The 26994-nt window shown below is 31.5% G+C and overlaps 1 protein-coding gene across 2 annotated transcripts in view; it reads left to right on the top strand.

The window, feature by feature from the left end:
• The window catches only part of LOC148301813 (uncharacterized), a 28780-nt gene extending 5176 nt beyond the window's left edge, over nt 1-23604 (top strand). The window contains exons 1-7 of one of the 2 annotated variants that reach the window (XM_088272696.1): nt 13011-13402; nt 14418-15227; nt 16277-16452; nt 16542-17206; nt 18417-18634; nt 19234-19567; nt 20174-23604. In XM_088272696.1, the coding sequence (XP_088128822.1) occupies nt 13400-13402; nt 14418-15227; nt 16277-16452; nt 16542-17206; nt 18417-18634; nt 19234-19567; nt 20174-21567 (3600 nt within the window). In that variant the 5' untranslated portion in view covers nt 13011-13399 and the 3' untranslated portion in view covers nt 21568-23604. Of the gene's footprint in view, nt 1-13010; nt 13403-14417; nt 15228-16276; nt 16453-16541; nt 17207-18416; nt 18635-19233; nt 19568-20173 lie in introns of those variants that run through there. The other variant, XM_088272695.1, reaches the window with a different exon arrangement.
• Nucleotides 23605-26994: the final 3390 nt, after the last annotated feature.

Here is a 26994-nt window from a genome sequence, read left to right on the forward strand (position 1 = left end):
ATAACTCCTCACATCCATCCTCAGACGGTCCGCTACTCTGATTGATCCGACCGTGCTTAACAGACTATATATTTTTTTACTAATGGGCTACCTTCAATTTTTATATGTACCTACAGATTTTTTACTTCAAATTGAACGTTTTACAAACTAAATTGGACGCCTAAGATATCAAATTAAACGTTTTACAAAACAAATTGGAAGGTTTATTTTATTTTATAAGAAAAGCTAGATTTAAAAAAACTAATGTGTTTATATTAGTACTGCATATACCGTCAGTGTGAATATCTGCCCACATATTTTATTCTTAAGTCTAGCAAGTGCGTTATTTGGCAAGTTGGCAAGTCCGCGCGGCGCGCTGTCATAGTCTGTGCGCGCGATGTGTTCTCACACAAAATCACACACAAAAACTTGTGTGAAAACTTGTGTTCTCACACAAGTTTTCACACAAAATTTTCAATACAACTTTAAATCATAAGTACTAGATGGAAGAATTTTAAAAAAATCAAACTTTTTTATAAAATACAATATGTCGTCCAATTTGTATTGGAAAACGTCTAATTATATATGTGAAGTGTCCAATTTGATTTGGAAGGCGTTCAATTTATTTTGTTAAACGTCTAATTTGAAGTGAAAAACCTGTGTGCATTTTTCATTTTCAACAATAATAAACAGCTTTTGTGCGATTGATTGCAATATGTTTAATGTAGAGAACTATACCTAAGTCATATTTGAGTTCAGACATTGTTTATTTTTATCGTGATTCCGTTTTGTATTATATTTTATTTTCTAATAACTCGACCTTTATTTTAGTTCCGACCATACCTCAATATCAACGGTGACGGATTAGAAAAATTCCACTGTTATATGGTTGTCAATTGTGAATAATGGTGAATGTTAAATAGTGTATTAAGTGTTTGCCTTTACCAGCCGATGACAGGTCTAATTTCCTGTAAATTACCAATTCCCATCTTAATAAAAATCATGTTGATTCATTTTAGGTAGGTAGGATTTACATTACTGACTTAGTTGTTAATGAGTTGGCACTGACTTGGCTTGTGTTTAAAGTCAGCTACTGATCTAATCTAGCCATAAGGTTTCCAAAATGCACCTCAATATTTCAACCTATTTTTGCATTACACCATAAATAAACTGACGTGTACATAGAAAATACGTTCTATATAACTCTAGTACTGACTTGGCTGGTGTTTGAAGTCAGCTACTGACTCAATGTCAATCTGGCCTTAAGGTTTCCAAAATGCACCTCAATATTTCAACCTATTTTTGCTTTCCACCATCGATATACTTACGTGTACATAGAAAATACTTTGGATGTGACTATAATATGTTGATAAATGAAATAAATTAGTGCTGTTTCAGTAATTTATACTAGTACGTAGCATAGTAACCTAGATAGTGGAATTCACAGCAGGTACTGTTTGTTTAATGTCAGATAAACTTTAACCATCAGATAAAGTGGTAGGATTTCCGCTAGACGAACTGGAGTTCAAGGCTAAACTATGCTCGGCATAAATTAAACCTGAATAAATTCATGGAAATTTTGTATAAAGATTTTGTGAATTGTTTAGGTTTTTACCGCCTCATTTTCGTTGATGATGGAAAAAACGGAATTTTCGTTTTTAAATGTACTAAAATACTGATGTATTTTGGATATTCAACTCCATAGTTAAAGTGTGGTAACCACATTTGTCTACCTAACACAAATTTTTCCACAGCAGAAAAATATATAAATATTGAAAAATTAAATCATTTTGAACGTTATTTTAGCAAGAGTAATGTTTTTATAAAAGTGAATATACGATTTCAGGAGAAATCAACATGATAATAATGTTCGACAAATGCTAACGGTGTCTGTAAAAATGACGTAAGCAAATGCTTAAAAAAAATTATTAATGAATCAAATATCGTGCATTTTTGTAGTTAAGTATTTGTGGTTCAGCGTGCCAATTCGATATGTAATAATTACAGTGATGATGCAAACACTTTCATTTCTCATTATAATTAATGATTTTTAAACTCAACGATGCAATAATACATTATTTATCTTTACGTGGATTACCGGAATGCCGTGAAGTTATTTACTATGCATTGCTGATTTTTTTCATCAATATTTATTATTACTTAAAAACCTAGTACCTACCTACTTAGAATGGCATTATGAAAAAACTTTGTTAAGTTAACTTACACTTTTCGACTTTACTAGGGCGAAATATACGTAAAATATAAAAAAAAACGTAACAAAAAAAAATAAAAAAGGAAAAAAGGGATGTTTTGGTTAACGTTTGTAGTGGTATTCTTTTTTAAATTCTTTTTTAGAGCTTAGTATAACTCTGACTATAACTTCAGACTCTGGGTTACTTATCCTACGGATGATATATCAATATATAGATGCCACAATTTTCTATGTACGTGGAACAATTTTTATTGTTTTGCATACATAAAAAACGTAGGTTCTGTATTTTCTTTCTTTTCCTTTAACCAATCTGAGGCATACAAATGCGTGGCTCGGTATAGCAAGTCATTAATAATAAAACAAATCTTAGTAAGTATCATCATAACTAGAAATATTAAATTATGAAGATAATCAACAAAACATTTTAATTAATGAAATGTTGAATTTTTCAATAATGTTACACAAACATACATTCGCATTTAATTACTTGGTCATTATCAATTGTAGTTAAAAAATAATTATTCACTGTTGGTTTCATTGATTAAAAATATTTTATAATACAGTGAAATCTAATTTAACATTTTCTCGCCGATTGCGTGTAATTATTTCGGTCTCGATATATTTTCGTACATTTATTACCCGAATTTACGTTTCCCCCCCCAAAGTTACGTCAAAAATATCCTGTCATTCAATTTTCGACCCAATCTGTAACGCTTCTTTTTTTGACATTATTCGCGTTCATCGTTTCCGTGCAGTTATTATGTTTTTTTTCGTCTTTTAGTCTTTAAAATTTTTACATATTTAAAAACAAAATGTTTTTTTCCAATACCCCCAATTTATACGTTCCCTCTATATAGATTATTGTATGTAAAAAATATCATCTCTAGATTTTCACAAAAAAAAAACTTTTAAATGTTTTGAATATTGAAAGCATTAACTTTGTGGATCATATTGATATATTATTTCGAGAAATAAAAATACTTTTTGTGTATATATTTAGTAATAAATTAAACTCTGAAGAGGGCAACAGGTTGTTGCCGAAACTAGTTGGTTAGTAAAAATGTGAGTGGATCAGAACACAAAGTATTTTTATTTCTCGAAATAATAAAATTAAAATGTTTTCTTTTTCAATACCCCCCCGCTTACATTTTCCATCCATTTAGGTTTTTATACGCAAAAAACTGATCTAAATGATTTCCACAATTTTCGAAAAATACAATTGTTAAATTTTTCAATAAGTAGGTACCCAGCATTTACATCCCCTCCATTCCAGTATTTTTCAGACCCTTAATTAGTGCAATTACTTTATTACAAAAACAAATTTAATTTAATTGCTTCCTCAATTCGTAACAAACGATGAAAGTTTATATATAAATTTATATAAATATTACATGTGATTAATATGAGTAGGTACTTTTTTCTTCTTCCTCTTTTCTTTTTTACACCCTGCTTATTAATGCAAGGTCGTGCTACGGGTAAGGGATTCTTGCACTTTTACTACAGTGCTTTCCAGAATGCAATATGTAGGAGAGTAGAGAATGAGTAGATACTTATTAAATATAAATAACGAGCAATAGAAAATATCATGAACCATCAGATTTCAGTGAAGGGGAAATTTAAAATCGTCGAGGTGTAATTCCTGCCATGCGGCGGACGCAGCGTCGAAGTCACACATTTTGAATTACTACCCATGGAAAGAAGCGGCGTGGTGGTTAGTTAGATTTTGATATATATTATTTTCTAAGGCAAATTAGTATGGCGTCTAATCACTCTGCCTACCCCTGCGGGATGTGGCGTGACGGTAAGCCTACGCCATAATAAATGGTTATGATCATATTTACTTTTCTATTTCGTAAATACAACGTGGGCATACACATTATTTTATTGATGTAAAGCTCGATTAATTTATTTTTAATCAATTTTGTAATAATACGTATTGTTTACCTTTCAAATAAACAGAGATTCGCATTATTTATTTTATATTGACGTATAACGTGTATGCATTACTGTTTCGCTGTTTATTTTACGATGAAAATGTTTTATGAAAAGACAATTGAATGATTCGCCGGAAAATACATTGAATAATGAAATGTTTGAGATACGTCGCGTTCACGGGGACCATTCGATTGGTAAGTACGAATTTATTTTTCATATCGTATACAAAAAATTATTGCATTTTTTATCTGAATAAAAACATCAAGATAGTTTTTTAGACGCAAAAGCAAGGCACAAAAGGTGAAGGATATTAATGCAGGAAAGTAGTGAAGGAGTAAATAAATGGAGGAGAAAGAGTTGGTAAAAATGAGAAGAGCAATAATTGCAAGGATATCATTTTAAGCTTATATAAATTAAGTCCAAATCAAACCTGAGAACAATATAAATTTTTAAATACAATAGCAATATGCTGGATAATAAAATTGATTATTCAATGGATTCTCTTTGAATGCATGCAAAGGCCAATAAGTCATCTGCCTTGGTTCTTCATATAATACGTGGAAAATTTTATGTCATGTCGATGGTTCACATGAAAACAAGTATGCTTGTGTAGTAAGTGCTTTTTAAATTATACTGTGTACTGTAGAACACATAATTGGTTATACTTTAACGTGAATAAAAATAAAATAATCAAATGCATTTACTTATTTGTTTGTTGCAAATCATTAATCTCCTAAAGTTATTCACAGATTGCTGAGAAATTTCGCACACCAAATAATTTTTTTTGTGCGAATTGACACACAAAACTTGACAATTGCAATTATATAGATAACCGATAAAACAATTTACATATCCGTAAAATAATAATTTTTGTATGAAAGTAATGTCAAATTTACTTTTAAATGAAACTACTAATTTTGTTGGATATTCCAGCGATCATTGAAGTTGGGTTATGAAAACAATTCTTCGCTTTACCTTAATGCATTTATCATGCGAACGCAAAGTGTCATATTTTTTTGTACTGTTGGACGATGGTCCTCTTTTGTAAGTTTTGTGTTCATCATAGCGAATTGCAAAAATTAATTTCGTATACGTTCTGGTTCAATCACTGAAAAGTTTACAGGAAAACAAAAAAAAAACGTATTTTTTTTTATATACCATTATATTTCAATGGTATTATTTTTTTTTCAAATATAAATTTTAGATTTATTTGTACGCGTTATGTTCCAATGCCTGCATTGCTCCTGTTCTCTTATACGGTTATGAAGCATGGCACCTTACAAGAGCCCAGAGCAGCCGTGTACTAGGTTTTGAGAATAGGTGTCTGCGGAGAATTTTAGACGTGCGGTGGTTTTATTTTGTGAGGAATGAAGAAGTAAGGCGTAGGACGCAGCAAATCTTTGTCACAACTGTCGTCAAGAAAAGACGATTCAGTTGGCTTGGCCATGTACTCCGCATGCCTCCTGAGAGCCTTAATCAAGCTTGCCTCTTTTACAAGGCATCAGGTTCTCGTCGCCCAGGACGACCACTGCTGACAATTCGTTGGCAGTTCTCGTCAAAACTTTGGGACGCGGATCTGACTTGGGTGGATGCAAGGGAGCTGGCAGCCGTCAGAAAAGCCTAGAGACAGTTTGTGGACTCCATATGCTCCACCTAGGGAGCGGATATGGTTTAATATAATAATATATGTTAAAACTGTTGTTGTTGATGGTACAGAAAGATAACATGATTTGAAGGCATGGTCTTGGTGACGTTGTCCATGATAGAAGGACCTACAATCTGAGGACGAGGAGAGCTTACCCCAAGTACAAAGACGATAAGTCAGAAAGAAGAATATATTTTTAGTTTGTCATTTTAAGCTCGAGTTTATTCATCTTAAATAAGATGATATTATGACTCTTGGTAGGCTGTACATTTAATGGTACTAAATTTAAACATTCAATACACGTAGGAACACTGCTGACCTTATTTTCTATTTTCCTTTATAAAAGTTATAATAATTATGTAGATTGCCCAGAGCTTTTATCACTTATCGATTTAAGAGTTCCGGAAGCACAGACCAGAAATAAAACTTCATTCAAAATCCCTAAAAGGCATACCAAGTCCTACAAAAATTCATTTTTTAATTAAATCCACCGAATTTGCCATTGAAATGCTAAATCAAATAGACATCAATAGTGTTTTTTTTTAAACGTTTACGATCAATATTTTTTAAGTGTCTATTTGACCATTTGATTAAGAAATGTAACTTATAATATAATATAGTTATACTTATATACATTATGGTTTTTTTATTACTTTTAAGTGAAAACCTGTAATTGGAATTTATTTTGTTTTGAATATTGAAAGTATTAACTTTGTGGATCATATTGATATATTATTTCGAAAAATAAAAATACTTTGTGTTCTGATCCACTCACTTTCAGTTTTCCAATAAATAAATAATTATCTAATAAAAAGATTAGCCACTGACAGGTTCAAATCTATCTTTTATTCATAAGACATCAAAATACACATGTCAGTTAAATCTTATTCAATGGCAAATTTTGTATAAATAATTATTTTAAATCCACGAGTGCAATATAACCATAAAAGGACAAATTGATGTGAAGCCAGTTGTTTGTGATTAAACTGACTTTGTTCATTCCAAAATAAGATGATAATCGTGATAATTAATTCCGAGTACTACGGTTTACGTATCCACACGAGTGTTGTATATCAATTTATTGTTTCACTGACACAAAATAATGTATTGTCCTGTTTTTTGTACACAATGTCTTTTTTAAAAACAGCTCTGGCCGTATGCATTAGGCAACCCCTACAATATATGTCTTTAAATACTGCAATTCTTACAATTCTCGCAATCCTTTCGGATTGTATTGTATGTATTTTGATGGATTTTATCTGCTACTAACTACCTGCTATCCCGACTAACTACAGTTAAGGCGTGGTTTATTTAAAAACACGCTTATTACTATTTTTGGACACTCATCAAAGATGAAGAAGAATATGGAAGTCTGGGCATTTACGGGGCCGACGACCGTCATAAGCTGGTTTAAGTGATCACTTTACACAGGAGTAACATTCACCTATTCTATCATTATTAAAAACCACACTACTCAAATTCTTGGTCGTCAGCCCCGTAAATGCCCAGACTTCCATATTCTTCTTTATCTTTGATGAGAGAAATCCTATAATTGGAGACAATTCAGATTTGTGAACAAGTATTTGGACACACTCAAAATGTTGTATTCTAATTACTCATTTCAAGGAGTAGTTTTACCATATATTTGAAACGTCGCTCTCAAGTTATTATCATCTATACTTAAAAATCAGGCGTGGACACATGTGCAGCCCTGACCGCGGCTGAACGGATTCTGATTTGAACGCTTGAGAGACAAGCTCAAGATATCAGCCTTAAGCCAATAAATTACTTTGATTTTATTGGAACGATAAACGAGTCCAATAGCTGCAATATTATGGCTTTGATCAAAACCGAATTTTGTTATTTAATTTTACCGATACATGAAATGGAGCACGACGGATTTATTTTTATGTAAAATAATCTAAAATAATCAGGTTCTTAGCTGTTTTGGCAATAGAATCACGTATTTGTTTTGCTCAATTGTTTATATTGCCACAAAGATCAATAAAAAAGATATTGTTAATAAGTACGTGATATTTTGTTTTTTAACATGTACGATGAGAACCTTATATCTCGCCATGAACTTATATTGTATTTTGTCAAAAGATTCTATTGAGTAAACGATTTTAATGAATAAAAACGCTTACATTTTTGAAGCAGAAAACAAAAAGAGAGCTGATTAAAAAAAACATAAAAAAAACAACAGAAGAAAAATGAAAGTTATATTATTTATTTTTGCGGCATTAACTTTGTGGAATAGCATGTTTATTGTAAAAAAAATAAACACTTGTATGAAACCTTCACAATACTTTACTTCAGTCTTAATTTTCACTTGTAGATGAAAACATCTTTAGTTTTCGAGTCTAGTCGTGTGTAATGAAATAAAACTCATAAAATAGTATTACACAAGTGTTTAATTTTAAAAAATGTTAACGTTAAATCGTACAATAAAAATGGCATTTTTATTGCATTTTTCGTCATTTTTTAGACTTTTTTATTGATTCTTCTTCATCTATGTAAAGATATCAAAATGTGAGAAGATTCACCTGAGATTGAAGGACCCTCCATGAATCGCTCAAAATTGTACATTTTTTTTATAGATCAAATGATTATTTATATTGAGTAGATTAACCAAAATCTAGCTAGTAATGACAATGCTTTGATGGCGAGGAGTCAATATGCCAATATAAAAGTTTGGGGTATCACATATCGCTCACTCCTTTCAACAACGTCAAATATATCAAAAAACTCAATTTTCAGGAGATCGTTTTTAAAATTTAAAAATATAATAAAATGTATTAAAAATAAACACATCAAACCACTTTTTGAACTTTTTACTGTGCAAGAGATCTTTTTAGGTAAAACCTGAATGTTATTCTCCATTTGAAAAATATTTAGTTTATTTAAAAAAAATAATTCAACAATACCTTTTCTTCAAAATGCAAAAACATCACTTTCTGCCCTGTAGCGGGTAAATATTAACTTAAAAATATGCCACTTTTTCTGAGATATAGTAAATATTTGGGCATTCCGAAAACATGTACAACTGCAAATTGACGAATTTTGACAAATGACGTTGTTGAAAGGAGTGAGCGATATAACGTATTAGAGGTAAACAAACTATTAAGAACCGCGGGCTTAGTATATGTTATACAGATGCATAGTTAATTGGTACAAACTGATTGTGACTTTTATGGAAAGGTATTTCCCTAGCCTCGATGTTTTTACACCATGGAATGTTGTCAGCCTTGTTCACTTTATAATAAAATTTATTTGGAATCGTCAATGATTATATTATTGATTAAATAAATTTATTGCAACAAAAAAAACACAATAAATCGCGTTACAGTTATTGGACTGGCAATATATTAATATAAATATTTCTAAATATATATATATATATATATATATATATATATATATATATATATATATATATATGTATATATATATATATATATATATATATATATATATATATATATATATATATATATATATATATATATATATATATATATATATATATATACACACACACACACACACATATAATAATAATTAAACCACATCCGCTCCCTGAGTGGCGCATATGGAGTCCACAAACTGTCTACAGGCTTTTCTGTTGGCCGCCAGCTCCTTTGCATCCTCCCAAGTCAGATCCGCGTCTTGAAGTTCTGGCGAGAACTACCGACGAATTGTCAGCAGTGGTCGTCCTGGGTGGTGCGAACCTGATGTCTTGTAAAAGAGGCAAGCTTGATTTAAGGCTCTCGGGGGGCATGCGGAGTACATGGTCAAGCCAACTAAATCGCATTTTCTTGACGACAGTTGTGACCAAGATTTGCTGCGTCCTACGCCTTATCTCTTCACTCCTCACAAAGTCAAACCACCGCATGCCTAAAATTCTCTCGAGACACCTATTCTCAAAGCTCAGTACAATGCTGCTCTTGGAACTTGAGAGGTGCCATGTTTCACAGCCGTATAAGAGAACAGAAGCAATGCAGGCATTGTATAGGCGGCATTTGCTATTCACCGAGTATAAATCCGATCTCCAGACAGCCTTCATACTGTTAAATGCCAACCCTGCGAGTCGTAAACGCACCCCCAATTCCTTTTAAAGGCTGCCATTTTCAGTCATGTACACCCCAAGTATAAACGAAATAATCAAAAATTTTCATTTAAAAAATCTAAAAATAAGTTTATTTCATCACTAATCGTACCAAGTAACGGCATGTGTAAGGTATAAACGAGTATGTGTACCAAATATTTGAAATGATTGTTGTGAGTTGACTCACAATACAAACTCCAGATACTGTTTGAGGGCCTGTTCATAATCAGCTATTAGTCATATCGTCAACACATTTTAGCAAAGTTTTTTTTTTACATATTATTACAACACATATGGACTGCAATTATAATTAGCTCTTATTACAGAGATAAGATAATTTTTGTTATGCGCTCTAACCAATCAATTTATGATTGACAATCAATAAATGTATTATCTCTTGTTTTACTTGTGATGGTTTTCTTATACAGAGAAACCTCTGTGTATCGTTTTCAAAGGGACCTAATTTAGGTGATTAAGGTAATTGGAAAAACAAAAAAAGGTAATTGGACCTAATTAAGGTAATTTCCAATTTTTCTTTTCCAATTTTTCAATATCAATTTATTCAACAACAAAAAAATATATAAACATAACAAACAATATTCAAGGCGTATATATTAAAAGTAAGCAAGAAGACTTAAAGGTGTAGAAGAATACCGCTTCGGAAAACTCCTTCGGACACATGGAACAGATCAATATCCAATGTGATATTGTTCAACATAGCGGTTGCTCTTCCTACAGGCATAACCATCGGCAGGTTGGTCCTGTGTATAGGGATGTGAAATAATCAATGTCGACGCTGTCTTAGGTAACTATCGGGAACGTACAGACCAATGTTCCGGATAATTTCAGGATTATCGACCATACCGCGCAACAATCGATAAAAATGCCAAGGATAATAGCCGTACTCTCTCATGTAGAGATACCTCAAAAACTTTTGGACTTTCTCTACCATAAGAGAGTACTTAAGCTCGTGTGGCCCCCAAATCATCGAGCCACTCTCGAGTCTACTTCGCACCAAGGAGTTATAAAGAGTTCTCAGCACGCGGGTATTTTCGAGAACCCTGGCAGTACGCAGAACAAATCCTAGCATTTTCAATGCATTACCACTGACTGCCTCTATGTGATCGTGAAATGTCAGGGTGCTCACAAATCTAACGCCCAGATCCCTAACATTCGATGCTCGCATCAGATTTTGGTCGTTCATTTTGTAGTGACAAAATAAAGTTTTTTGGGCCCTAGTGAAAGACGTGACCGAACACTTAGAAACATTAAACATTAGTTTGTTTCGTCTTCCCCCATTCACATATATTTGATATATCTGCTTGGAGAAGTCGAAAATCGTCAAAAGTTGTCACCTTTAAGAAAAACTTTAGGTAATTGGAAAAGGAGCAGAGGAAGACCGAGGTAAACTTGGCACGATCAGGTATACCAAATACTTGAAAGCTGTCAGGTTAGGATTCGAAACAATCGGCGGGTATGTATGAGGAAATGCATGAACGTGGAAGAGGCGAGGAATGTTTGCAAAGACAGAGTGGAAGCGGCGTGTTGGTCAGTTAGTAAGTTAAAGGGACCTATTGAAATATACTATTAATGCGGGAAAACAATGAATGTGGGATTAAGAAGTTAATACACAAAGAGATACGATCGAGTAAATATACCGTCCTCTCAACCAAAATAATCATTGGTAGGTTTAAAGTCTCAGAAGAATACAAGATTTAGATGTCATTAAATATATTTGTAAAAAAAGTACAAAGCTGAAAAGAATAATAAAAAAAAATTGATTGCATTGTAAATAATCTGTAATCGATATTAGTTTTTTACTGTTTTATTTCCATAAGTCTGTTGACTCAGATTTTCTACATTCTTTTATGACCATTAAATCCTGAATTTAATGGAGCTTACATCATCTGTCAAAATTAAAAGTTACCGCACGTACGTATCGTTAAAAATATTTGATCATAGCTATTGTTTTAATAATAATTTGAATTATTACTTTCATGATTTTTTACGATTTCTGGTATAAAATCGATTAAAAAAAATTCATATCAATACATGGAACGTTGCCAGCCATCACTTATCAATAAATACAGCTCAACAAATTTTGAACTCATCGAATGAAAAAAACAAGGTTAACTAGCGTTTAGTTTGTCAAATGTTTTGTTTAATGGTCAGCACGCTCGGCTACCGTTCTGGAGGTCCCGGGATTGATTCCCAAGGGGGGTTAAATAATAAAACAAATTATCACTCTTATATTTATTCAATATTACCCTGGCCTGGTACCTGAAGCGAAGGGCTGATTACCTTTACTTCATGTGTTAACTATCAAGATAACTTAGCGTTTATTTAATGCGGTGCTCTATGCACCATTGGGGTACGGAAAAGGGTTTGAAGAAGAAGAAACAGTAATATCAAGATTATTCGTATAACCCAACTTACGAATTCACCTAATATGCTGTTATTAAATGTTGAAGAAAAAATAACATTGAAAATAATATTAAATTATAAATTTACATATACGAGATATGTTTTTACAATCGAGTCCCTGAAGAACACATCATTTCTAATATGGATACTTATATCATTCTTTCCTTTAACAACGTCATATATCAAAAAACTTGATTTTTCAGGAGATCGTTTAAGTTTATGAAAATGATGAAATGTATTAAAATTAAATATTAAGCCTTTTTTGGAACTTTTTACTGTGCAACAAATCTCTTTAGGTAAAACCTGAAGGTTTTTTCTCCATTAAAAAAATATTTAGTAAATTTAAAAAAAAATATTAAAGAATACCTTTTCTTCAAAATGCAAAAACATCACTTTCTGCCCTGTAGCGAGTAAATATTAAGTTAAAATATGACGCTTTTGCTAGAATATAGTACATTTTCGGGGCATTCCGTAAACATGCACAACTGAAAATTGACGATTTTTGATAAATGACGTTGTTGGAAAGGAGTGAGCGATATGACACACACGTGTACTCATCCACAAAGGTTAAGTACCTACTTTATTGTAGGTAGATACCTAGTTTATAAGTACGTTGACATCTGCCGATTACTTTAATTAACGAATAATGGCGTTGATCGGAACTTGCTACCTTATCTCTGACTTCATAACAAAAGCCGTTCGTAGGAACATCAAGTGGTAATCCATCAAAAATCATTGTATGTTTATGGTTTATTATTGATCTTTCCCTTACAGTCATAATTATAAACGATATTATCAGTTTGTTTCCATGGAGGATATCCAAATTTGACATTTTATGTTTGTTTTTACGTAATTATGATGGTATTATCGTACAATATTGATAAAAAAAATTGTAGTTAAAACGGTGATAAAATTTCGTCGTGCAAAAAAGTGAGAGTTAATATGACACATAATTACTAAGGTGTAAATGTCCTTACTTCCTTTCTTTAAATTGTTCATCGGACACTGGATTATTCACCCTCCGGATGATATGTCAGTATTATGGGTGTCTCAACCAAATGATTGTTAAAATGATGATTAAAATGATACAATTAAGATGGTAAGACATTAATTAAAAATATTCAAATCATTTAACAAATTGAACAAGATCAATGATATTTCGTTACTTAAAAAAAAAGTACAAAGAAGTTTGTCTGTAGGACTTAGTACATGATGAGTTTTGCCTTTAAACTGACTTAGACTGTTTAATATTTCATATACTTATGTATAATGTGCATAATAACGTACATATTTCTTCATTAATAAATACTTATTTGAAATTAAGTTTCGTTAAATGTTTTTTCAATATTTTGTTAAAAATTGGAAATGGGCTTAAGTTTTTTTTGTTTTTTTAATTTTGCATAATATTCAAAGTATATTCGCAATTTTTTTGTTGCCATAAACTGTTAACGTACAAATGATTCATTAAAAAATTTAATCCCCAAAAATATACTAATTAGATTTTGATGAAACGTATTTCATTTACGTAAGTACAACTATCAAATACCGTTATTTTTAGTTCTATATTTTTAAACGATCTATATCTTTTTATGAATACTCGTATATGATACGTAAGTAAAGAGTTAAAGATAATATTTTCATATGTTAAATAAATTAATGTGTTTTTATACAACTTGATGATACATTTTTGGTACGTAATTATACTTATTTTATCTGTTTAGAATCATATTTCAAATTAATGTAATTCGTAATAGGTCACCAGATTTTACACTTACAAAAATCTAACTAGAATGGCAGTAAAAAAATCCACTATGGGTTGTTCCTATAAAAGTTATTCTTTTAAAAAAGAATATATTATAGTTAATACTGTGACGTATTTGGGATAATTTATTAGTTTCCTTAGATAGAAAATACTATAAATGGTAGGTACTAGAACTTGATTAAGATATTTCTAAAATGTTAATTATGGCGGTAGTGAACTACATGCATCACATTACTGCATTGCGTCTGTCATATTTTTAAAAGTAAACGCATTTTATTCACAGGAAGCCGATAATAGTGATGATAATGTAAATTATTACCTGTTCTTTACAATATTCTTTTCCTCCTTGCAGGAAGTGGAATCTGTGAAGCTGTTTGGAAAGAAAAATATATATTTTTCGAGATGCTCGATGCGGAAATTGATTTTGATTGGATTTGCGTTTTTGTACACGTCTCTTTTACCCGCCTCTTCTCAAGAGCAGGCTAATTGTCCTATCGGATTTACCGAGAGTCGAGATGGATTAAATTGTTATAAGGTCAAAACATTCGAGTCGAGTGATCAAAAGTACGAAGGGTGTTCTGGAAATGAGGTGGCCATCAATTTTTACGAAGATTTTAAGTTCCTAGCCACTGAAAATGGCAAAAACAGATTTTGGACTGATTATGTGAGAGCCTACGACGGAGGTCCATTCATAAATTGGAGAATCGGCGATGAACACATAGGAGATCTCATGGATAGAGGGTTGCTGGATAAGACCCAGGAAGATAATGCGGGTATTTGTGCGGCTGTAGATTTGGGCAGCGGTAAGGTTATACCCTTGGATTGCGAGAAAGAGATCAATAGATTATGCGTTATTAAACAATATTCCTTCGCTACGATAGCTCCGTGGAAATGCCCGGACGAATACTTACCTTTCCTCGCTCCCGTTCCGGCCTGTTTGCGGGTGTCTGGGTCGAGTTATGCCCGAAGAGTTGCCGTGAGAGCCACGAGGACGCAATCTTCTACGATCTGCGAACGATTATCAGGCCACCTTCCCCACTATGGGTACGTGTACATCAATCACAATGAGTTCAGTCAGTCTACTAACCAAGAAATTCCACTGGGAATAGTGGTAATAGATAACGTACCAAAATGGCTGGATTACGTGGATGGCCAAAATATTGTAAGCATTTTAACTTTTTTCAAATATAGAAATATATATGAGTATGTATTTTTTTTATTTATTGTTTCGGCATTCACTTTATGGTAAGATATGATGAAATCGTTAAAGAAAAACACTTTTTTACCACTTTTTTATTTAGAACTGAAGATGAAAGCATAGCTTCCGAAACTAGTCGTCATAATAAAATAAGCTCAAGTGATAAAAAACAAATGTTTTTCCTTTACAATTTTATGTTTATATTTGTTTTGCCATTTTAAAAATATTTTTCTTGTTTCCAATATCTATTCTATAAAACCGTGTAGAAGGATAACCAGTGGTATAGTTGATTTGACACTACCGACTCCGGTTCATGACACTACTGATTACATTTGTGTTTATCGTCTGATGTTAGACAAAGAATTTTTTTTGTGTACTACCATGAAAACATTTCTTTTATTGTTTTTTTCTTTTATTTTTATAAATTAAAAAATAGACAAAAAGTCCCGATAAACTTCTAATGAAGCAGTTTCTCACCATGGCAATTTATCTCAATGTTTCTGGTAATTTAGCATGTACACTTTAATTTTATATTTTTTGTTCATAAAATGTATAACGGATTCTTTACGAATGCTTTATGTTAGTCAATATAAAAATAGGCTTTTTTAGCATTTTTTAAGGTCAATAGTAGTAGTACGCAAGATAATACATATTGCTTACCACTTATCACATTGATCCGATGCTGTACCTACCCAATGTAAAATAAAAAAAAATTTGTAAATAATAAAAAGAATACATCTATTTAATGAAAAAATGTAGGTAATAACTGGCATAGGTAGTGCTTTAAATGTTTTTTTTTATACTTTAAAGTTTTGAAATCCTTTGTAAATATGGCAACCGCTTTTAAAAAAACTAAGGATTCATTTGGTTTACATAAAATAAATTACATTGTTTTAATTGTTTAGTTGTCAATCAGTATTCATTAAGCTGCTTGAAGTGACTATACAGGGGTCTTTACGCTCATCATGGTTACCTATTTTTGATTCAGAATTAAAACCGTAATGTATTTTTAGATTCCATCGAAGGAGTGGAATTTTATTGGAAATGAACCAAATATATCAAATGGATATGTAACTTTGTGGAATAATAAGTGGATTGTAAAAGAAGATAACAAAGAAGTGTACAATACAGTTATTTGTGAATACTTTGTTGACCTTCCTATTATAAATATAACTTACAAGTACACCGAGTAAGTAAATAAGGATAAATATTGTAAAGTTGCATTATAAGTATTTATTATTAATTTTTTTTTCTAACCGATTTAAAAAATATTTGTAGCAACTACAATATGCTGATTTTCAACGTGAGCAGTCCAGTTGACATTGTTTCCGATATTCAATGTTTTTCTGATGCTATGACATTCTATCCACGAAGGATTTTCCCTGAGAAAATGAACGATATAGAATTTGGTGTTCCAACTACCGGAGATGGCTTTTACTGGTGCATATTATCTAACACTAAAGAGTACATAACAAGCGAATCTGAAAGACTTTTATTTGTGAATGACAAGGAGGAATTACAACATGTAAACGCCTTTTTGTTACAATTCAATACAAGTATGTTTAGTAAAGATACGTTGACGGAAAATGTAATATTGAATATTCTCGGACCTCAATTCCAACCATCGTATCATTATGCCGATAAAAACTTAACATTGGAACATGAAACGAAAAGAAGACACTCAAAAAAGAAATTATCGCAAGAATCCACCAAAAATTTGACTCGTTCTACAGAAAAGGAGCCTGATTTTGTAAACCAATCAATAAAAGCATTACCATATCAATCGATAACAATCAAAGCAATATTTGATGACTTAAAAGTGCTCATTCATGCCAAATATGAAATAATGGACATATTTGTATCTCTACCTGAATATGATATCATCTATAAGAGGGAGCTGTTGACGTGTATGGCTGTTGATGGACTTCCAGAGTTGGAGATAGGTAAGGTATTTATATTTAATTCCAAAATCTTATCACCTTTCTCTCTTTTATTCCCCATACCAAATGACCTATATACTTAACAATTCGAGTGTGTCCAAATACTTTTTCACAAATCTGGATTTCTCATGTGTATTATTATAATCCAGGATTCGGACTTCACAAACAATTGAAAGAGTTTCTGTTCAATAAAAAAGATTATTTCATCTCACGATAGATGTCTCTAGTTGAAGTTCTAGGGATTCAAGCACAATATTTCGAAATTGGATCATATAAACATATATAGAACTTCCAAGAATTTGAGTAGTATGGTTGTCAACCATGGGTAGAATTGGTGAATGTTACACGTGTGTAATGAAATCACTTAAACCAGCCTATGACGGTCGTAAGCCCCGTAAATGCCCAGACTTGCATATTCTTATTCATCTATGTTGAGATGTCAAAAAAATATACCTATTGGTCTCTGCGCAATATCAGTGAAGCTACTTCTTCATTCAAAATTGTATAAAATGTTGTGAAGAATCTTAATTTTTAATTTGACAAATTCAATGAGAAAATAATTATGTAAGTGACAATTCTACTAAGATTAATATATTGTCTGCTACAAAACACAACACGGGTTCTTTTGGTTTATGATCAAGATATATTACAAATTTATTTTGTATGGGATAATACAACTAATATAAATAAAAAATAATTCATACATCTTAAATTGTGATTCATTAAAAATAACTTTCTGTTTTAAAAGGACTCAACTCAATTTATTTATTAGATTTCCTGGACGGGCATCTGAAGCGTGGGTTACCTTACATTTTTCAAATTGAATTAATAAACCCTTATAATCTTATGCAGTGCCCGTTGCACCATTTGGTGTTAGTAAAAAGGAGAACAATGAGAATGAAAACATACTACATTAATACAAAGTTCATTTTATCTTCTTGGTGTAGGTCTTGTGGCCGGTTTTTAAGAGGGATTAACCTCCTGCGATGTTGATTCCCAGCTGTAGATCCATCTCTTTGGGAGTCGTCTACCAAAAGGTTGGCCGTGCAGTGCGATATGAGGGAGAATGGATGTTTCCAATCTCCTCACATGCGCATACCATTATACGCAACGTTCGTTTATTTGTCATAATTGTGATCTTCCAAAAAGTAAATCTCAAACAAAAAACAAAATAAGAATAATAATTATAATAATTTAAAAAAATGCATTCCAGGGGGTTCTATTCAAGAAAATTGTACAACTTTTACGTGCGGTGGAGGTTTTACTGTTGGAGCACATTGGCTGTCATCTTCTGATGACGATTGCCAGTCAACAACGACTACAACAACAACGACTGAGAATCCGAGTACTAATACAATACCTCCAGAAACAACTCCAACTAGTAATTCAACCACTACTACTGAATCTACAACTCTATCTGCAACAACACCAGTAAGTCCGTGTTTTGCACCTATTTAATTCAATTTACAACATTTTGAGTGCATCCAAATACATGTTAACAAATCATGATTATCTTTAATTATATGAGTTATTTTCCGTATTTTTTTTTACATCTTATCATGAAGTATAATTTGGTGAAATGTCAAAAAATAATATGAAAAATAACTCCTATAATTTGAGACAACCCAGATTTGTGAACAAGTATTTGGACTCACTCAAAATGTTGTAAATAAATTAACTGGTCAAATTATAAGCTAAACCCATAAAATTTAAATGATATTTTCTGGCATTTCTCACGAATGTGATAATAATCAATAATAACAATTATAATAAAACATTTGCACTTCAAACCAACAAAACCAAAAAAATTGCATCAACATATAGAATGACATTAAACTCTTAATTCATGGATACGTTATTTAAAATCGGTTTCGATTTTTAAGATCCAGTTCAAATTATTAATTTTTATGATTACTTATATCGATAAATAAACATAGTAAATATGGTACATATATGTAACAAAATAAATATAAATGGCTTTGATACCTTAAGGATGACTTAAATTATATGATAATTGGTGTGTTTTTCAGAGTCAAGAAGATCAGGTGAATAATGTTGTCAACGCAATAGACGACATCCTCAACGGACCTATCAACTCTTCAACGCTTGCAACAGCTGTCAACATGATAAACGATGTTCTATATTTCGAAGATGGTGTAACGATTCCCGCTAAAATTCTGCATAGTCTCGACACCATGGTTGACAAGATGCATATACCACAAGACCAGAGTCACGTGGCAATCGTTGAGCCAAATTTGGCGATTATGGTCAGTGACAGGAAAGGAGACTCTCCAATAACTGGCATAAAAGTAGGCTCCACCTCCGAAGGATTTACTAATAATTCCTTGCAAACATTGACTCAAGGTACTAAACATACCATTTCTCTATACATACTGTACTTGTTATATCACGTAGAAGTAACAAGCACTGTTCCTTATATACACTAAAATAAAAAAAAAAACTTTTTTTTAATGTACCTACTGTAATCTGTATTTGAAATTTATCCCGAATGACCCAACCCTAATTTCATGCAAATAGAAATCAAATTAGATGTAATATAAATAAACTGGAGACAATGAAGATTTTTTTAAACAATAATTTTAAAGAAACATAAAAATTTCTATTGAAAAAAATACATCGAAAAAATCGTTTTTAATAAAAAAATTTATCTTTTCATATTACAAGTATTTACAAAAGTGACTTATTAATTGATTAAAAAACGAACATAATAGCTAAAAAATGATTTAACTATTATCGTAATGAATTTTTAAAATTACTCTTGGGGAAAAATTGTTATTAGTGGGTACGTTTGTGCACACAAATATCGATGTATTAACAAACAATATTATTGTTTTAATGAAATTAAATCCAATCTAGCAATTAAGTTTTTACCATTAAACGTCATGAGAATCTTCCTATCTGAAGAAAATTTATAAATCCAATTTTTAAATATGTTTTTTTTTCTTTCAGATTCGGTAATAAACGATCGTGAAGATAACGATATTTATGTAAATATTCCTCCGACAATTGGAGTGAATACACAATCCAGGTTGTCATTTGTGGTCTTCAGAAATGATCGAGCATTCAACCCATCTCAATCGGACCATTCATCGGAAAGAATTAACACTCGTGTTCTCAGTATAAATATGGCTAATACCTCAGTTTTTGAAAGTGGCGAATTTGTAGATATTCACTTCAGACCGTATGAAAAAAACAACGCAAATGAGACGAAAGTTTGCGCTTTTTGGGATTTTAACGCTGGGCCTAACGGACTTTGGTCTACCAAAGGATGTGAACTTATTGAATTTTCAGGTGAAAAAAAACTCGATGTTTGCAGATGCTATCACCTAACTCACTTTGCTCAACTAATATCGGGCAAATCCAGCGATATCAGCGAAGGAAATAATAATGCCCTCACTATTATTTCATTCGTTGGCTGCAGTTTATCCCTTATAGCTTTGATATTTATTTACCTGACCGGAGTACTTTTCAAAAGCTGGCGCATGGAATTCATTAACAAAATTTGGTTACATTTATCTGCCGCAGTGGGAATGATGATAGTCACATTCTTGTGTATCGCTTTAGTCGACCTCAGATTGTATAGTTCTGTTTATTGCATTTTATCAGGAGTTTCTTTACATTATTCAGTTCTGGCTTCATTCTGCTGGATGCTCGTGGCGGCTATAATATCCTATCAGAGGCTTGTAACTGTATTTTCTAAAAACATTTCACATAGACTTCTTAAAGCGGGAATATTTGGTTGGTTGATGCCCTCTCTTCCGATAGCGCTGCTGTTTCTAGTGAATCCAGATAGTTACACGGAACATTTCCAAAATACCAATTTGCCAGTCGAGTTTTGTTATCCGAGTGGATTAAGTTTTTGGCTAGCGGTGTTTCTTCCTGTTGTTTTAGTTATTTGTAGTAATACATTGCTTTTCGGTCTCATTATTTATTCCGTCTTTATAAGTTCTAAAATAAAAAGACACGGAGATGATAAGCAGGTGTTCAGAAGTATAACTGTAGGATTTTTATTATTTTATCTTTTCGGACTAACATGGCTTTTCGGTTTGATGTCAGATTATTTGCCAATGGCCTATTTGTTCTGTATAACGGCAACACTACAGGGAGTAGTTTTGTGCATTTTCTTTGTTGTTGGTAATAAGAAAGCGAGAGACTTGTGGATGGTAAAATTACATCTCAAAGAAGCGAAAAAACTGCCTGTTACTACTTCCATATCAAGGTCCTTTCCGAGCAGAAGTAGCCACTCGAGTAGACCAGTGAATTGCAGGGATAGTGACAAAGAATCTACAACCAAACCGAGATCTCTTATTGGAAATAAAGATAGTGATTCGAGATTTTCTTGAATCGATGGATTTGCTCTCAGAATTAATATGATACAAATTATGAGTATTTTCTATTCACACTGTGATCAAGATGAAATATGAACAGTGAATAAAAAATATATTCAAAACCAAAATATTTAGTAAGAAAGTTGTTAATCTTAACGCATCTAGCATCTTGATTTAAGTACAGGGAGCTATTCAACATATTTCCGAATGTTTATTCTTTCCACATTAAACTTATAGAATAAGTATGCTTGTAATGAAATAAGGTTCTTTGATTTATTATCATTAACTTATTTATTATAATTACTATATTAATTCGTTACTATAGACGACCCTTCAACACAGAGATTTAAAGGTTGAAAAAAAAAGATTAATTTAAATTTCAAGTACTGCATTAGCTTAATCATTCAAATAAGAAGAATAAAAAAGTGGTACCCAATTTCTATTAAACAGTACAAATATTGCATAAAAATATTATTTCATTCATGATACATTTACTACACACACTTTTAAATAAATTTACTGTGAAGTATTAACTATGTGATAAGTATTTTTGAATGGGGAAAATTAAGCTTCACACAATAATGATTACTTAAAGTGAATAAAATATATGTATTATTTATAAGAAAAATACTATTCCAAAGAAATTATAAATTATTAAAAATAAGTATTTAATAGTCATTGTTTATGTTTTACAAATAAAGAAAAGTAAAAAGTAATTTTAGGAATTGAAAAAATCGTAAGTAATTTTCAATATACATACACATGTTTTATATAATTAATTTTAAGTTTCTAAGCTTATTATAAAGGTTATGAACAATACTTAAAAAAAAAACGTTTCCATTATATTATATGTTTTTTTATTGTTATTTCTTTATTTTAATTTTTTGAATATTCATTTTACTTTTAATATTCTTTATTTATTTCTTTTGTGATCGTGATTTTAATGTTTTACGGTTTGTTTTCCTTACGTGTACGATGAATGAAATAAAATGAAAACTTCTGATAAAATGCCAGGTAACTATTGTTAAGGTTTTCATTTATATGTTCAACTTGAGTTTTTTTTATAGTTTTACTTTGGTAAAATAAAATGTATTTATTGTTACTTAATTCCAAAATAAATAAGTTGAAAGTTTATGTATTGCATGTACCATCAGCAAAGGAATGTAAATAATGAAAAAAAATAATAATTAAAAAAATATATTTATTGAGATGTAATAAAATATTTTTGGAATATATAATAATGGACCCAAAATTTATATTTGCTTACTGTATTTTAAAAATATTTTATTGAATGAATTTTTATTAAAAAAACCGTAATTTAAATATAAGTATATAATATTTAAGCTTTCAAAAAATGCTTTTGGCCTATGTATCATAATAATTATTGATGTTTGTCGATAAATTTAACTATTTATTAGAATATGATATGCACTTCATATAAAAATATGTAGAAGTTATTTTCAAACACAGTATATATAACCTCTTAGATATTGCCATTTTAAGTGATATTTTAAATATCATTTCCTAAGTGTTTTATTGAATATTTTCTGATGCTTACATTTATTAAATAATAATTGTGGTAAAATGAATAACTAGTCACTTGTATTTAAAAATATAAAATTAAAGCATATATTTAAATACCATATAATAATATTTGTTTTATTTGAATAATCTTTCTTTGAATAATTTATAAAGCGCCATTTTCGTAAAATCCTATCTCAAGGGCGCCTCACTGAGTTAAAATTGGGAAAAATGAGATCGGGATAATGGAAATGATTTAGCAAACAAATGCATTATTCTTTTTTTCTTCATCTTAAGATTATCCCGCTTACCGTTCCTAACTGCGAGTAGAAGGCATTCCATGCCATCGGACAACAACAGCAAAGGCACGCTCCCCAAATTTAGTGCACTGGTCGCGAGCTGGTAAAATCACTTCACATAGTTATACATATTTATACATGAGTAGACAGATTTATACATGAGTAGACGGAGTTTATACTCAATCCTTTAAAGAAAGCGTAATCAGTGAAGATCGTGTAGTGATGTGATTTTTAATTTGTAATTTGTGACTGAGTCAGAAATTCCAAAAATCAGTCTCTCTGCAACGTTTAGCTCTGATTGCTAAAAACTTTAAATATAAAAAAGTCTTAAACCACAATGTTAATTAACAATATGATATGGAATCGTCATTTTTAATCCCCTCACCTACGAACTCTGGGCTCCAGGTCACTCGAAACTCGAGCGTGTGGTATTCGCGCGTCGGATTTTTTCGTAAATTAAGACCTTTACGTTACGTTATATTTATATATATATATATAGATATATGTATACATATATATATATATATATATATATATATATATATATATATATATATATATATATATATATATATATATATATATATATATATATATATATATATATATATATATATATATATATATATATATATATATATATATATATATATATATATATATATATATAAATATATAAATATATATATATATATATATATATACATACAAACATTTGAATATGAATATTTTTTTTTTTTTTAAATATGGAATGGCGTTGCACATGTAAAACAATGCATTTGCCAATGTCAAGTTAATTGAATTCTTAATTATAAAATATGATATGATAAAAATTATAAAGATAAACTATAAATTTATTTTATTTAATTTTAGAAAAACAACTAACAGTCTGTACAAATTTGGGTTCCTGCTCGCCAGGATGAGATGGATATCTGTAGGGAGGGGAATAAGCGGGGCCAGAGATTTAAAGAAATTTGGCATTTGGTCATTTATTGGGCAAACAAAGAATATATGGTTAAGGTCTTCCTCTTCGCAACGACACTCGCAAATGGGGGAGTCAAAGACACCAATCCTCGCAAGGTGCTCTCTCGTACAGCAATGACCCATCCTCATTCGACAAATGGTGGATGTATCTTTCTTGTTCATCAATACTTTCCTAAACCAAGGACGGGACGGGACAGTAGGCTGAATGAGAGAGTAATGTTTTCCCTTTGAAATTTTGGAGGAGTTCCATTTGAGGGACCAGCTGGAAGACTTATCAATATTTGGAATTGTCAAAAGGTCATCAGATGGGTAGTTGGAGAAATTCGTACTTCCATTTAAAACGGCTTCCTTAGCTAGAGAGTCGGCTTTTTCATTTCCCGGAATGCCATGGTGGCTTGGAATCCAGGCGAGAGAAACCTGAACGTTTTTTTCTTTGAGTAAATATAATTTCTCACGGATTTGGAATATTAAATGGGATTGGGCTTGTTTGAAGGGATTGCTGCTAATTTTTTGAAGAGAGCTTAGAGAGTCGGATAAAATGAGGCACTTTTCAAACTTTTTGGTCATAATGTAGGAAAGAGTTTCTCTTAAAGCCAAGCATTCCGCAGTAAAAACTGACGAAGGTTGAGGAAGTTGGAATTGGGCACAGTAACCATCATCGTGGCTGTAAAAAGAAGCTCCTGAATAGCCAGATATTTCCAATTTGGATCCGTCTGTGAAGAATAAAGACCAGTCTTTCCATTTTGATTCAATTATGGAGTTGAAAAGGGAAATCGGACTAGGGGATTTAGTCCCTACTCCAATGTGGGTTATAATATTTGGGGAAAAAATATGATGAGAGTAAGGGAAGTTATAAAGGGAGGGGGTGGGAGATCGGAATATTTCTGGGATAAATTTTGACAGTTTTTCAAAACTTTTTGCGAGTGCTGGATAAGGCCTATTATGTAACAAACGGTTAGATGTTACAGAGTTTAGTAATTTCTTAGATGCCAAAAGAGATGGGTGATTTTCAAAAGCTAAACATTTTATCATGTATCTGTCAGATAGATATTGTCTTCTAATGTCTAGAGGAGGATCCATAGCTTCTAATTGGAGGGCATTTGTGGGGGAAGACTTCATCGCACCCAGGATGATTCTTAAGCATTTGTATTGAATAACAGACAGTTTATTCAATAAGTATATTGGGAGGGGGTCAATTATGATACTGCCATAGTCTAATTGGCTTCTAACAAAAGCGTTGTAAAATAGTTTTAGAGTAAGAGGATGAGAGCCCCACCAAACTCCTGCTAGAGCTCGGAGAGGGTTAATTTTTCTTTCACATTTTGTGATTACAGAATTTATGTGAGGGGCCCATGACAATTTCCTGTCAAAAATAATTCCTAAAAATTTAGCCTGATTACTTATAGGAATGGAGATATTGTCAAATTTTATAGAGTTAAATGGGATTTTATGTTTTTTCGAGAACAATACTATTTGGCTTTTTGAAGTAGATAGTTGAAGGCAATTAGAAGTGAACCAAGTATTGAGAGAAGTCAAGGCTGATTCAAGTTTATTAATAGCAGTTTTCATATCTTTATGTGATATATATATTACAATATCATCCGCATACTGCAAGATTTTGCATTTTCTCGAGACTGTTGATTCCAGATCGAAAGTATAGATATTATATAGTAAAGGACTAAGTACAGATCCTTGAGGGAGGCCCTTCCAGATTTTTCTTTCTATTTTTTTATACATCCCATTTACAATAATAGTTCTTTCTTTTAATATATTTAGAATCACCTGAACAATCTTAAAAGGAAACTTTAACGAGCATAGTTTAACTTTGAGGACATTAAGGTCCACATTATCATAAGCTCCACAAATATCGATAAAAGCTGCAGCGGTGCATTCATTTTGAGAAAACGCTACTCGAATATCTGTTGAGAAAATAGAGAGATTATCGGTGGTTGATTTGTTTTTACGGAAACCAAATTGTGAAGCAGACAGTAAGGAATTGCTCTCCACAAACCAGTCTACTCTATTTTTTATCATATGTTCAAAAAGCTTTAGCATACACGAAGATAACGCTATGGGGCGGTATGAATCTCCCTTCATTGGGTCTTTATCAGGTTTTAGAATAGGGATTATCCGCTGAATTTTCCAATCAGCTGGAATTATTCCAGTTTCAAATATTTTATTTAGTATATTAATATATTTAAGTAAAATTTGTTGTGGAAATTTTTGAATCAAAGAGTATGGGATCATGTCTAAGCCGGGGGATGAGATTTTAACATATTCTAGGGGAAGTAATAACTCCTCAATCTGGAAAGGTGAGTCAAACCAAGATTCTTGATTGAGAATGACTGAAGAGTGGGATGGGAGTTCTTGGATTGTTGGAACATGAGAAGGTGCCAATTTGTCAACGAAATCGTAGATCCAAGCTGAATCATCGGAAATTTTTCTGAGTGACGAAGAAGATGGGGACCTAAATTTTCGTATGGCTGTCCAAACATCTGTCAATGGGGTTTGAGGTGAGAGAGCGCAACAGAAAGATTTCCATCCTATTCGTTTTTTCTGTTTTAATATTTTTTTTGTCTCAGCTTGAACTCTTTTAAACTCCAAAAAATTTAATTCACTCATATCATTTTTATATTTG

This window comes from Brachycentrus maculatus, unplaced genomic scaffold (genome assembly GCF_059751285.1).
Source record: "Brachycentrus maculatus isolate JH-2025_06_01 unplaced genomic scaffold, ASM5975128v1 h1tg000514l, whole genome shotgun sequence".
Classification (NCBI taxonomy): Eukaryota; Metazoa; Arthropoda; class Insecta; order Trichoptera; family Brachycentridae; genus Brachycentrus; species Brachycentrus maculatus.